Source organism: Oncorhynchus masou, chromosome 29 (assembly GCF_036934945.1).
Source record: "Oncorhynchus masou masou isolate Uvic2021 chromosome 29, UVic_Omas_1.1, whole genome shotgun sequence".
NCBI lineage: Eukaryota > Metazoa > Chordata > Actinopteri > Salmoniformes > Salmonidae > Oncorhynchus > Oncorhynchus masou.
Window position 1 is genome coordinate 70,209,935 of NC_088240.1, and position 12,932 is coordinate 70,222,866.

The 12,932-nt window shown below is 42.7% G+C and overlaps 1 protein-coding gene across 2 annotated transcripts in view; it reads right to left on the reverse strand.

Moving 5' to 3' along the window:
• The window catches only part of LOC135520423 (cyclin-dependent kinase 14), a 228,598-nt gene extending 221,735 nt beyond the window's left edge, over positions 1–6,863 (reverse strand). For both annotated transcript variants that reach the window (XR_010452375.1, XM_064945979.1), the window contains exons 1-2: positions 6,408–6,863; positions 33–64 (exon numbers count right to left, since the gene is read on the reverse strand). Coding sequence is in view for 1 of the 2 variants with exons in the window: in XM_064945979.1 (XP_064802051.1) it covers positions 33–64; positions 6,408–6,501 (126 nt within the window). In the remaining variant the exon portion in view is untranslated. The remainder of the gene's footprint in view (positions 1–32; positions 65–6,407) is intronic.
• Between the last annotated feature and the right edge of the window lie 6,069 nt (positions 6,864–12,932).

Consider the following 12,932-nt stretch of genomic DNA (forward strand, 5'->3'; position numbering starts at 1 on the left):
AGCTGTCCAAATTTCATTGGTTTTGAACTCACCTCATCAAAGCCACTGTCCTCTTTCTTGAAAGCTGAAAATAGAGGGGGAAAGAAAATCAGGCTCACATTGACGTCTTTTGAACAGGGAACAAACACAGTGACTACAACCACAGTGTGTACTCACTCATGACCCATACACACACGCACACACATACACACACACACAGCCCTGTAATTGTGTCCTGCTTTCCTATTCATGTGATATAGATTCATTTTCCTTCCTTCATTAAGGCAGACACTCAGGCAGACAGTTCGAGGTCAATCAACATGATCCGACACTGGCAGCATTTAGAAGAAGAGTTTGTCTGTGCTTTATTAGACAGACCTTTCAGAAACTGCATCATCATTAGTAGACTAGTGAATGGCTGGGAACACACCTGGGTTCACTTCAAATAGTATTTGAAATCTTTAAATATACTTTAGCTGTGCTTGATCGATCTTGCCTGGTGCAACAGAACCAATAGAATAGTCCCAAAAGTGCACACCCCACCCAAATGGCATTCTAGGCAGGCTTAAGCAAACGCTAAAAGTACATTTGAAAGATTTCAAACAATATTTGAACCCAGGTGTGGCAGGGAAAGATCAACACAACACTAGCAGCCCATTGTTGTGACTGAGGAGCTCTTGTCTTCTCTCTCCACTATAAATATAATCACAGGAAGTCATAGTGATTGCACTGGACAGCTACATTCTTTGTATTTATGAAAAGTAAGGTAAACAACGCTGTGTTGCCGGTGTGATTGTTTCCTCCTTGACAGCTAGATGTACTGTATGTTACATTCAGTGCCAACCAGATCTTATCTTTAGCTTTGTTTTTATTGTGAAAGACAAACCAATCCACATTGTCTGGGAAGAGTGCTGAAAAATGCTTTTTGGAAACATAGCCTAGTAAATATCTTTTCAATTACAAAGTTCTCATAACAAAGTCAATAATAATTATCTGATTGGAGGGTATGTCACGACTTCCGCCGAAGTTGGTCCCTCTCCTTATTCGGGCGGTGTTCGGCGGTCGGCGTCAGCCATCGCTGATCCTCTTTTCATTTTCCTTTGGTTTTGTCTTCTCTTGTATCACACCTGGTTCCAATCCCATTCATTACATGTTGTGTATTTAACCTTCTGTTCCCCCTCATTGTCCTTGTCAGTGATTGTTTGTTTGTAAGCATTGTGCAAGTTATGTTCTGGTGTGCGACGGGTTTTGTACCCACTTGTATGATTTTGTATATTTTGGTTTTCTGAGTTTGTGAGCACTTATTAAACTGCTCCGTTTTATACCAAGTTCGATCTTCTACGCCTGACTTCCCTGCCACCAGCACGCACCCTTACAGGGTATCACAACTAATCTGTTACAATGAGACAGGGGAAGTTACAGATGGGAGTAACGGTATTTTGTTTGGCCTTGATGTAAAATGACTTATTCATGTCAATGGCATTGTTTTGAGGCAGAGTCATCGAGACACAGAGCCAAAGAATTGCATCATCACAGAATTTCTCATAGAACAGAGACACATAAATGAGAGGAGAATTTCCTCAATGTAGAAAACACAGCAGGATCATTACAACTACAGTGAATGGGGACTTGAGTCAATACCCAAGACTCTGTAGCATTGTTATTTAGTTCGAACACTCCTTCACATATAAGTCTGACATATTGAACATTTCCAAAACAGAACTAAACATGGACCCGTATTCTAGAACATAAATATAAAATACTGTAAATGATATCATCGGTCTACAAGTCACTGTGTTATACCATGGTAAGGAGGAGCATAGAAAAGAAAGAATGGCCTACATCAACTGCATGCATTTCTGATCATCAAGGAAAGAACTGTGTGGGAGTTGTACAACATAAAGGGAGACAAACAGGGAGACCGTTTTTGCCCAACTTCACTCGAAAGTAAAGAAGAAAAAACAAATACTCTCACATTTCAGAAACCCAAATCAGCCCATAACTTCTACTGCTTTCCTTTATATCCGACATGAAACATATCCCCCTTGAAGCTACAACTAAACTAACCCCCTTAAATCACCCAGGCTACATTTGCATTCCATGCTTATGGGATGAATGTGCATTTGTAAGCAGAGGAACGAGCTAAAATAAAATGCATGTCATTCTCTTTCCAAACGAAGACAACAAACGATGCAACGTTTCATCCATGTGGGATATATATATATATTCATTATTCAACAGTAAAGCAAGTTATTATTTATGGTGACAAAGTAACATATAACGGTTAAATAAAGGTTAAATAAAACGTGTTTTATATATATTGACATATACAGTAGGCCAGGGTTCTACAACTGGCGGTCCGGGTGATTTTATATTTTTTAATAAAATCATACTTTAAAAAAATATATATTATTATTATTGTTGGACATAAAAGAGTGATTTTAATTTGGGAAATCAGTTCCAAAGTATTCCCACACAAAATACAGAGATATACAGTGTATGCGACCTTGTACCATTGTAAGCAAGGTTTGAGATTCTTATATTTTAGTCAATTTGCAGTCTACAAATGATTTGTAATTTTGTTTCGGGCCCCTGACCATCTGCTCAAGAAAAAATCAGCCCGTAGCTGAATCTAGATGATCCCTGAAGTAGGCCAACAGTCTCATCCCAGCTAACCTCAGCTAAGGTCAGAAGGCTGCATTGTCATAGCGATGTACTGTAAATACACAGTAACAGTCAAAAGACAAGCATAGAGTTGTGAGTTTGCAGATCCTACTGTACAGGAGCGTAGCACAGTTAGCAATTAACATGCAAGGTGGAAGCATAGCCTGGAATAGCAAGGTAGGATAAATAGCCTACAATCAAGGTCCACATCAAATTAGACCATGCTTGTAGCTTGATTGTAGCTACAGCTACAATCATGCCAGCTAGAATGATTGTAGCTGGCAGCTTCATTATAAAGTTCTCGCAAAACACCAGTCTCAACATCAACAGTGAAGAGGTGACTCCAAGATTCTGGCATTCTAGGCAGAGTTGCAAAGAAAAAGCCATATCTCAGAAGATTAAGATTAAGATGGGCAAAAGAACACAGACACTGGACAGAGGAACTCTGCCTAGAAGGCTAACATCCCATATTCGCCTCTTCTCTGTTGACTTTGAGACTAGAGGTCGACCCATTATGATTTTTCAACGCCAATACTGATTATTGGAGGACCATAAAGCAGATACCGATTAATCGGCCAATTTATTTATTTATTTGTAATCATGACAATTACAACAATACTGAATGAACACTTATTTTAACTTAATATAATACATCAATAAAATCAATTTAGCCTTAAGTAAATAATGAAACATGTTCAATTTGGTTTAAATAATGCAAAAACTAAGTGTTGGAGAAGAAAGTAAAAGTGCAATATGTTCCATGTAAAATATGTGCCATGTAAGAAAGCTAACGTTTCAGTTCCTTGCTCAGAACATGAGAACATATGAAAGCTGGTGGTTTCTTTTAACATGAGTCTTCAATATTCCCAGGTAAGAAGTTTTAGGTTATAGTTATTATAGGAATTATAGGACTATTTCCCTCTATACCATTTGTATTTCATTAATCTTTGACTATTGGATGTTCTTATAGGCACTTTAGTATTGTCAGTGTAACAGTATAGCTTCCGTCCCTCTCCTCGCTCCTACCTGGGCTCGAACCAGCAACACAACGACAATTAGCGCACGCTTGAAGTCATAAACTGCTTCTGCCTACCACAGCTCAGTCACATACTTGTATGCTCAGTCAGATGATATGCAACGCAGGACACGCTAGATAATATCTAGTAATATCATCAACCATGTGTAGTTAACTAGTGATTATGATTGATTGTTTTTTATAAGATAAGTTTAATGCGAGCTAGCAACTTACCTAGGCTTACTGCATTCGCGTAACTCCTTGTGGAGTGCAACGAGAGAGAGGCAGGTCGTTATTACGTTGGACTAGTTAAGGGTGCAAGATTGGATCCCCCGAGCTGACAAGGTGAAAATCTGTCATTCTGCCCCTGAACAAGGCAGTTAACCCACTGTTCCTAGGCCGTCATTGAAAATAAGAATGTGTTCTTAACTGACTTGACGAGTTAAATAAAGATTAAATAAAGGTGTAAAAAAAATATTAAAAAAATAGGCAAATCGGTGCCCAAAAATACACATTTCTGATTGTTATGAAAACTTGAAATCGGCCCTAATTAATCGGCCATTCCAATTAATCGGTCGACCTCTAGTTGAGACTGGTGTTTTACGAGTACTATTTAATGGACCTGCCATTAAAGAGGAGGAGGAGTTGAGGACTTGTGAGGCATCTGTTTCTCAAACTAGACACTCTAATGTACTTGTCCTCTTTCTCAGTTGTGCACCGGGGCCTCCCACTCCTCTTTCTATTCTGGTTAGAGCAAGTTTGCGCTGTCCTGTGAAGGGAGTAGTTTACAGCGTTATACGAGATATTCAGTTTCTTGGCCATTTCTCACATGGAATAACCTTCATTTCTCAGAACAAGAATAGACTGACGAGTTTCAGAAGACAGTGCTTTGTTTCTGGCCATTTTGAGCCTGTAATCAAATCCACAAATGCTGATGCTTCAGATACTCAACTAGTCTAAAAAAGGCCAGTTTTATTTCTTATTTAATCAGAACAACAGTTTTCAGGTGTGCGAACATCATTGCAAAAGGGTTTTCTAATGATCAATTAGTCTTTTAAAATGATACATTTGGATTAGCTAACACAACGTGCCATTGGAACAGAGGAGTGATGGTTGCTGATGATGGGCCTCTGCACACCTATGTAGATATTCCATTAAAAAATAAGCAGTTTCCAGCTACAATAGTAATTTAAAACATTAATAATGTCTACAATGTATTTCTGATCAATTTGATGTTGTTTTAATGGACAAAAAATGTGCTGTTCTTTCAAAAACAAGGACATTTCTAAATGACCCCAAACTTTTGAACAGTAGTGTAGGTTAAAGAATTAAGGTTAGGGTTAAGGGAAGGGTTAACTAGAAGGGTTAAGGTTAGTATTAGGGTTATGGGGAAGGGTTAGCTAACATGTTAAGTAGTTGCAAAGTAGCTAGAACGTTGTAAGTATTTGCAAATTTGCTAATTAGCTAGAATTCTAAAGTTGTCCCGACCAAACACCCTACCTTAGTTTTTTTGCCATAAGTAACAATCTGTCTTATGTAATCATACCAAAGGTAACATATTGTACTAATTTGAGAGTCCAGAATTTTCAATTACTATGCTACGTCTAGTCTATGAGACCAGGCTGAACTATGATGTGACATTGAGTGTGAGCGTATTATTAGGACATGTATGGAAATAATAATATCGACTGGTATATAGTAAGGACGTAGCATTATAACTTGGTTACAAGAAGCCCAACTTCTCTAACTAAGCTGTAATGCTCTTTGTTAAACCGTCCGTGAAACACAGGCAGACAGTGAGTGATCAATCAATGCCTATATAGTGCAGTGCACCACGTTGATGCGCTGATGCAGATATCAGCAGCAACAGTGACCAATATGGACAAGGACAATCCATGCAGTAGAAATGTCAATGCCGACCTTTTTCATGCGGCCTCATATTGGTAAATGTTTCCTCGTCTTGTTGCATCTGAGCCGTTAATTTGGGGGGAGATAATATATAGCAGTCGTCTACATAGGGAGTGATTAGTGGTGAGCCTTTAATGCACCAAACCGTATAGACCAACACCGGGATGAGAGAGAAGAGGGAGGAGAGAGAGAGAGAGAGAGAGAGAGAGAGAGAGAGAGAGAGAGAGAGAGAGAGAGAGAGAGAGAGAGAGAGACAGAGAGAGACAGAGAGAGACAGAGAGAGACAGAGAGAGAAGCGAGAGAGAGAGAGAGAGAGAGAGAGAGAGAGAGAGAGAGATGCAGTGTGTGTACCTGCTTAGATGCCTGAGTTTACGCACGCGGGCCATTTGGATAGCAAGCTTCTTCCAGTTGTACAATAAGCACTTACCAATTACCTGATGTTTTATATGGCAGTAATGATAACACTCAACATTAACTAGCCTTTTACAATATTCACATAGCTAATATCATATTAGTATTTAGAATGCAATCTGGTTCATATAATTTACGGTCACAGTGTAACTATGTGTTGAATGGCAGCAACACAATTACAGTTATTGCCATAATGCATCATCGTAATGTTGTAAAAGTGATTGCCACCAGTGTGAAACCACCGCTGTTTTTTTGTGTAAAGCTTTTTGTAATAGTGAAATTCCGCTATCGTCCCGACTAGCTGGGGTGGACATTATTAGAATAACTTAGTTCCCTAGGCTACAGCAGCACCGTTTTTCATAACCGTTAGCAGTGCGATAGGCTATGCATTGTTTCACTATAACCGCTACAGTAGGGAAAGGCTACTCACATATGCGACTGAAGCTCTCTGACAAAGTTCTTCGCAACTTTTTCATTTTGCCGATTTTTTCAGCAGGTTGCGAAGCTGGCATCAGGTCACACATCTTGACGGTTGGACTGCAGCAGACAGTGATCTTCACAAAACTGGAGAGGAGCGCAGAGTTCAAACCAAGGGGGTCTCCGTTCTACTACGATGTCAAGAAACAGGAAACGTTTATGCTAACGCTTATGTTTTCAAAAACACATTGGTGTACTCTTATCAGGTTTTCTTTGTATCCAACTACATTTCTAAAGTCGGAATTTTCCACAAGATGCCGAGTATGAAGCTGTAAAATAAAACATTCGCTGGCTGATATTCTCTGTACTCTCTCTAAAACTGAACGGGTTGTTGAGTTCTTTCTTTCTCCCAGTCTCTCTCACTCACTCTCTGCTCTGCTCCCCTGCAATCTGGTTGTCATTTTTGGGATTCTCTCTCTCCGGTTTGTGAGAGGGAAGAAAAAAACATCCTCCAGCAGAGCTACAAACCCCGCCCAGGATACGCAACGATTGGCCAAATAAGAACATGGAATTCTGTGATTTGCCAATTATCTATCAATCATGCTTTTGTGCCGCTCGAATATAAAAATACATAAAAATTCTTTGCGCAGGGTTCATAGCCCAGTGAGTCCGCTGTTCAGATAAAAGTAACTCACAAAGAGTGAATGTGATGGCCTACAATACTGTGGCATTTAGCCTACCACAATTAGTTTGGCTATTGTTGATTTATCAAAAATATTTCTTAGCCAATGATGCAAATAACCTAATAATACCAATAATATCAAATACGATCAGGAATGTCTTCCAAATATCCTTTGTTTAAAAATATTATTGGATTATTTGATCATTTCATTGTAGTGTTGGGTGGTGTGAAGGGGTGTTTGGGAAGTAGGCCTAGCCCAAGTAGGAAACCGTTAGAATCTATTGAAACTTTATGCAAAAAATGTTTTTATCACAGGCTCTAATGCTTTCTGAGAGGTGTCGAACTTGATATTAGGCCTACACCTGTTAATATAATTTCTCTTAATTTTCATTACCAAAGGACATGATGAGTCAGAGGGCATTACCAGTCTGCCACATATGCGCATTAAGCCATTTGACATCTCCAAATGATTGGTTAGACATGGAGTCATACATTTATCGGATTAAGCAAACACACAGATGCCAGTTTACATTTGATATATTTCTGCGTCAACTCAAAAGACAACTGTTTTCCCCACCTAGTTTCCCTTGGTGGTGCAAATCTCCACTGAGAACCTTGATTACCGAGGACCTGGAGAATTAAACATGAAACAAAGCTGAGTTCAAACGGCCAAATATGTCAGCGAATGAGAGTGTATAACAGCTGTATTCTGAGTGTATAACAGCTGTGTATAGCAGCTGTATTCTGAGTGTATAACAGCTGTGTGTATAACAGCTGTATTCTGAGTGTATAACAGCTGTATTATCTGATATGTCTGATGGCAGTATCAAGCACCTGTTTTGAGACTCATCTGTTTAGCTAACAAACAAAAAATATATTTATATATATACCATACTGTTCAATAGTTTGGGGTCACTTAGAAATGTCCTTGTCGGTGAAGGAAAAGCCATTTTTTGTCCATTAAAATAACATAGGAACACAGACATTGGAACACAGGAGTGATGGGTGGTGATAATGGGCCATTTAATTAAAACATCTGCTGTTTCCAGCTACAGTTGTCATTTACAACATTAACAATGTCTACACTGTATTTATGATCAATTTTATTTTATTTTAATGGACCAAAAAAGGGACCCCAAACTTTTGAATGGTAGTGTATAGACAGTACCATTCAAAAGCTTGGGCACACCAACTCAATGAAGGGTTTTCCTTAATTTTTACTATTTTTTACGTCAAAACTATGAAATAACAAATATGGAATCATGTTGTAACCAAATAAGTGTTAAACAAATCAAAACATATTTTAGATCATAGATTCTTCAAACTAGCCACCCTTTGCCTTGATGACAGCTTTGCACACTGTTGGCATTCTCTCAACCAGCTTCATGAGGTAGCCACTTGGAATGCATTTCAACTAACAGGTGTGCCATCTTAAAAATTAATCCGTGTAATTTCTTTCCTTCTTAATGCGTTTGAGCCAATCGGTTGTGTTGTGACAAGGTAGGAGTGGTATACAGAAGATAGCCCTTTTTGGTAAAAGACTAAGTCCATATTATGGCAAGAACAGCTCAAATAAGCAAAGTGAAACAACAGTCCATTACTTTAAGACATGAAGGTCAGTCAATGCGGAACATTTCAAGTACTTTGAAAGTTTCTTCAAATGCAGTCGCAAAAACCATCAAGCTCTATGATGAAACTGGCTATCATGAGGACCACCACAGGAAAGGAAGACCCAGAGTTACCTCCGCAGAAGAGGATAAGTTCATTAGAGTTTATTGCACCTCAGATTGCAGCCCAAATAAATGCTTCACAGAGATCAAGTAACAGTCAGATCTCAACATTAACTGTTCAGAGGAGACTACGTGAATCAGGCCTTTATGGTCAAATTGTTGCAAAGAAACAACTACTAAAGAACACCAATAAGAAGAAGAGACTTGCAAGGGCCAAGAAACACAAGCAATCGATATTAGACCGGTGTAAATCTGTCCTTTGGTCTGATGTGTCCAAATTGGAGATTTTTGGTTCCAACTTCTGTGTCTTTGTGAGACGCAGAGTAGGTGAACAGATTATCTCCACCTGTGTGGTTCCCACCGTGAAGCATGGAGAAGGAGGTGGGATGGTGTGGGGGTGCCTTGCTGGTGACTGTCAGGGATTTATTTATAATTCAAGGCACACTTAACCAGAATGGCTACCACAAAATTCTGCAGCATTACGCCATCCCCTTTGTTTGCTCTTAGTGGGACTATAATTTGTTTTTCAACAGGACAATGACCCAAAACACTCCTCCAGGCTGTGTAAGGGCTATTTAGCCAAGGAGAGTGATGGAGTGCTGCATCAGATGACCTGGCCTCCACAATCACCCAACCTCAACCCAATTGAAATGGTTTGGGATGAGTTGGACTGGAGAGTGAAGGAAAAGCAGCCAACAGGTGCTCAGCATATGTGGGAACTCCTTCAAGCATTCCTCATGAAGCTGTTTGATAGAATGTCAAGAGCGTGCAAAGCTGTCATCTTGGCAAAGGGTGGGTACAATGAAGAATCTAAAATCTAAAATATATTTTGATTTATTTAACACTTTTTTGGTTACTACATGATTCCATATGTGTCACGCCCTGGTCTATATTTATTATCTTATCTTCAATTATTGAGTCAGGCCAGGGTGTGACATGGGTTTATTTGTAGTGGGTTTCGTCTTGGGGTTGTGTGGGGTGTATAGATTAGTCTATGGCTGCCTGAGGTGGTTTTCAATCAGAGTCAGGTGATTATCGTTGTCTCTGATTGGGAACCATATTTAGGTAGCCTGGGTTTCACTGTGTGTTTGTGGGTGATTGTTCCTGTCTCTGTGTTTGTTGCACCAGTCAGGGCTGTTTCGGTTTTCGACGTTTGTTGTTTCGTATTGTTCGTGTTCTTCTTAATTAAAGATGTATCGAACGAACCACATTGCATTTTGGTCCAATCCTTGTTCCACCTCTTCGTCAGAGGAAGAGTTGGAAGAAAGCCGTTACAGAATCACCCACCACAAACGGACCAAGCAACGTGTCAACGGGCAGGAGCCACAGGAGAAGCAACAAAGGCAGCAACAGCGGCGCAATGAGGAAAGGACATGGGAACAGTTTCTGGACTACACTACGTGGGAAGAAATAGACAGGTGGGCGGCCGACCCAGGAGGAGTGCCCGAGCCCGCCTGGGATTCGCTGGAGCAGTGCGAAGAGGGGTATAGAAGAATGAAGTTGTTGAAGCAAGCACGGCGGCGCGATAGGAAGCCCGGGAGTCAGCCCCAAAAATCTATTGGGTGGGGGCTAACGGGGAGTATGGCTACGCCAGGTAGGAGACCTGCGCAAACTCCCTGTGCTTACCGGGCAGGCACCATGTTATGCTGTGGTGCGCACGGTGTCTCCAGTGCGGGTGCATAGCCCGGTGCGTTCTATTCCAGCTCCGTCGGGCCAAATGCCATGAAGCCGGCTCTACGCATCCGGTCCCCAGTGCGTCTCCTTGGGCCAGTTTACATGGCACCAGCCTTACGCTCGGTATCCCCGTTTCGCCTGCATAACCCAGTGCGGGCTATTCCACCATGCCGCACTGGCAGAGCGACCGGGAGTATTCAACCAGGTAAGGTTGGGCAGGCTCGGTGCTCAAGAGCTCCAGTGCGCCTGCACGGTCCGGTCTACCCAGTACCACCTCCACACCCCAGCCCTCCGGTGGCAGCTCCCCGCACCAGGCTTCCTGTGAGTGTCCTCGGCCCAGTACCACCAGTGCCAGCACCACGCATCAGACCTACTGTGCGCCTCGCCTCTCCAGCGCTGCCGGAGCCTTCCTCCTCTCCTGTGCTGAGGGAGCCTCCCGCCTGTTTAGCGCTGCCAGAGTCTTCCGCCTCTACAGCGTTGCCGGAGTCTCCTGCCCGTTTAGCGCAGCCAGAGCTGCCAGTCTGCATGGAGCAGCCAGAGCTGCCAGTCTGCATGGAGCAGCCAGAGCTGCCAGTCTGCATGGAGCTGCCAGTCTGCATGGAGCTGCCAGAGCTGCCAGTCTGCATGGAGCTGCCAGTCTGCATGGAGCTGCCAGTCTGCAAGGAGCTGACAGTCTGCAAGGAGCTGCCAGTCTGCAAGGAGCTGCCAGAGCTGTTAGTCTGCAAGGAGCTGCCATAGCTGTCAGTCTGCAAGAAGCAGCCAGAGCTGTCAATCTGCATGGAGCAGCCAGAGCCGCCAGTCAGCATGGAGCAGCCAGAGACGCCAGTCAGCATGAAGCAGCCAGAGCTGCCAGTCAGCGTGGAGCAGCCAGAGCCGTCAGTCTGCCAGAATCCGCCAGTCAGCCAGACTCTTCCAGATCTGCCAGTCAGCCAGACTCTTCCAGATCTGCCAGTCAGCCAGAATCTTCCAGATCTGCCAGTCAGCCAGAATCTTCCAGATCTGCCAGTCAGCCAGACTCTTCCAGATCTGCCAGTCAGCCAGACTCTTCCAGATCTGCCAGTCAGCCAGACTCTTCCAGATCTGCCAGTCAGCCAGACTCTTCCAGATCTGCCAGACTCTTCCAGATCTGCCAGTGAACCAGACTCTTCCAGATCTGCCAGTCAGCCAGACTCTTCCAGATCTGCCAGTCAGCCAGACTCTTCCAGATCCGCCAGTCAGCCAGGATCTGCCAGAACTGCCAGCCAGCCAGGATCTGCCGGATTCAACTGCCTGGCTGGGCTTCCTCTCAGTGCTGGGCTTCCTCTCAGTGCTGGGCTTCCTCTGTCCCGAGTTGCCCCTCTGTCCCGAGCTGCCCCTCAGTCCAGTGGGGTTCTGGGTGAGGACTACTAGGCCATGGTCGGCGGCGAGGGTGGACAATCCTAGGACGCGAGGAGGGGGGACTAAGACATTCATAGAGTGGGTTCCAGGTCCCGAGCCGGAGCCGCCGCCATGGACAGGCGCCCACCCGGAACCTCCCTATTGTTTTGATGTGCGTCCGGGAGTCCGCACCTTAGGGGGGGGGTTCTGTTACGCCCTGGTCTATATTTATTATCTTATCTTCAATTATTGAGTCAGGCCAGGGTGTGACATGGGTTTATTTGTAGTGTGTTTCGTCTTGGGGTTGTGTGGGGTGTATAGATTAGTCTATGGCTGCCTGAGGCGGTTCTCAATCAGAGTCAGGTGATTATCGTTGTCTCTGATTGGGAACCATATTTAGGTAGCCTGGGTTTCACTGTGTGTTTGTGGGTGATTGTTCCTGTCTCTGTGTTTGTTGCACCAGTCAGGGCTGTTTCGGTTTTCGACGTTTGTTGTTTGTATTGTTCGTGTTCTTCTTAATTAAAGATGTATCGAACGAACCACATGGCATTTTGGTCCAATCCTTGTTCCACCTCTTCGTCAGAGGAAGAGTTGGAAGAAAGCCGTTACAATATGTGTTATTTCATAGCTTCTATGACTTCACTTTTATTCTACAATGTAGAAAATAGTAAAAATAAAGAAAAACCCTTCATCACGTTTCCAAACTTTTGACTGATACTGTAATATATAATTTTTGGGATTTTGTTATGCATGTTATTTTGGCTATAATAGTTGTCACATATTCGTTTGCAAACAATGTACATTTTTTATATTGAGTTACTAAAGCCGCATACAAACATGGTCTCTTTTTTTGCTTTCTTGAGTAAGGCAGCTCCAAAATGCAGGTGATTCAGCCTAGCTCAGTGCTTTCTGTGGTGGAGGGGCAGCTCGTGGAAAGTACAGAGCTTAGGCATTGGTAATCTTCTCTAGTTTCTAGTTTTTTGGCTCAGTGTTCTGTCATTCATGGGGACACTATGTCACCACAGAATCTAGAGGGAGTGCTCGGTAGTACAAGCCCCCTTTCAGAGTTCCCAGTTGTCTTGAAAGCACCATAAAT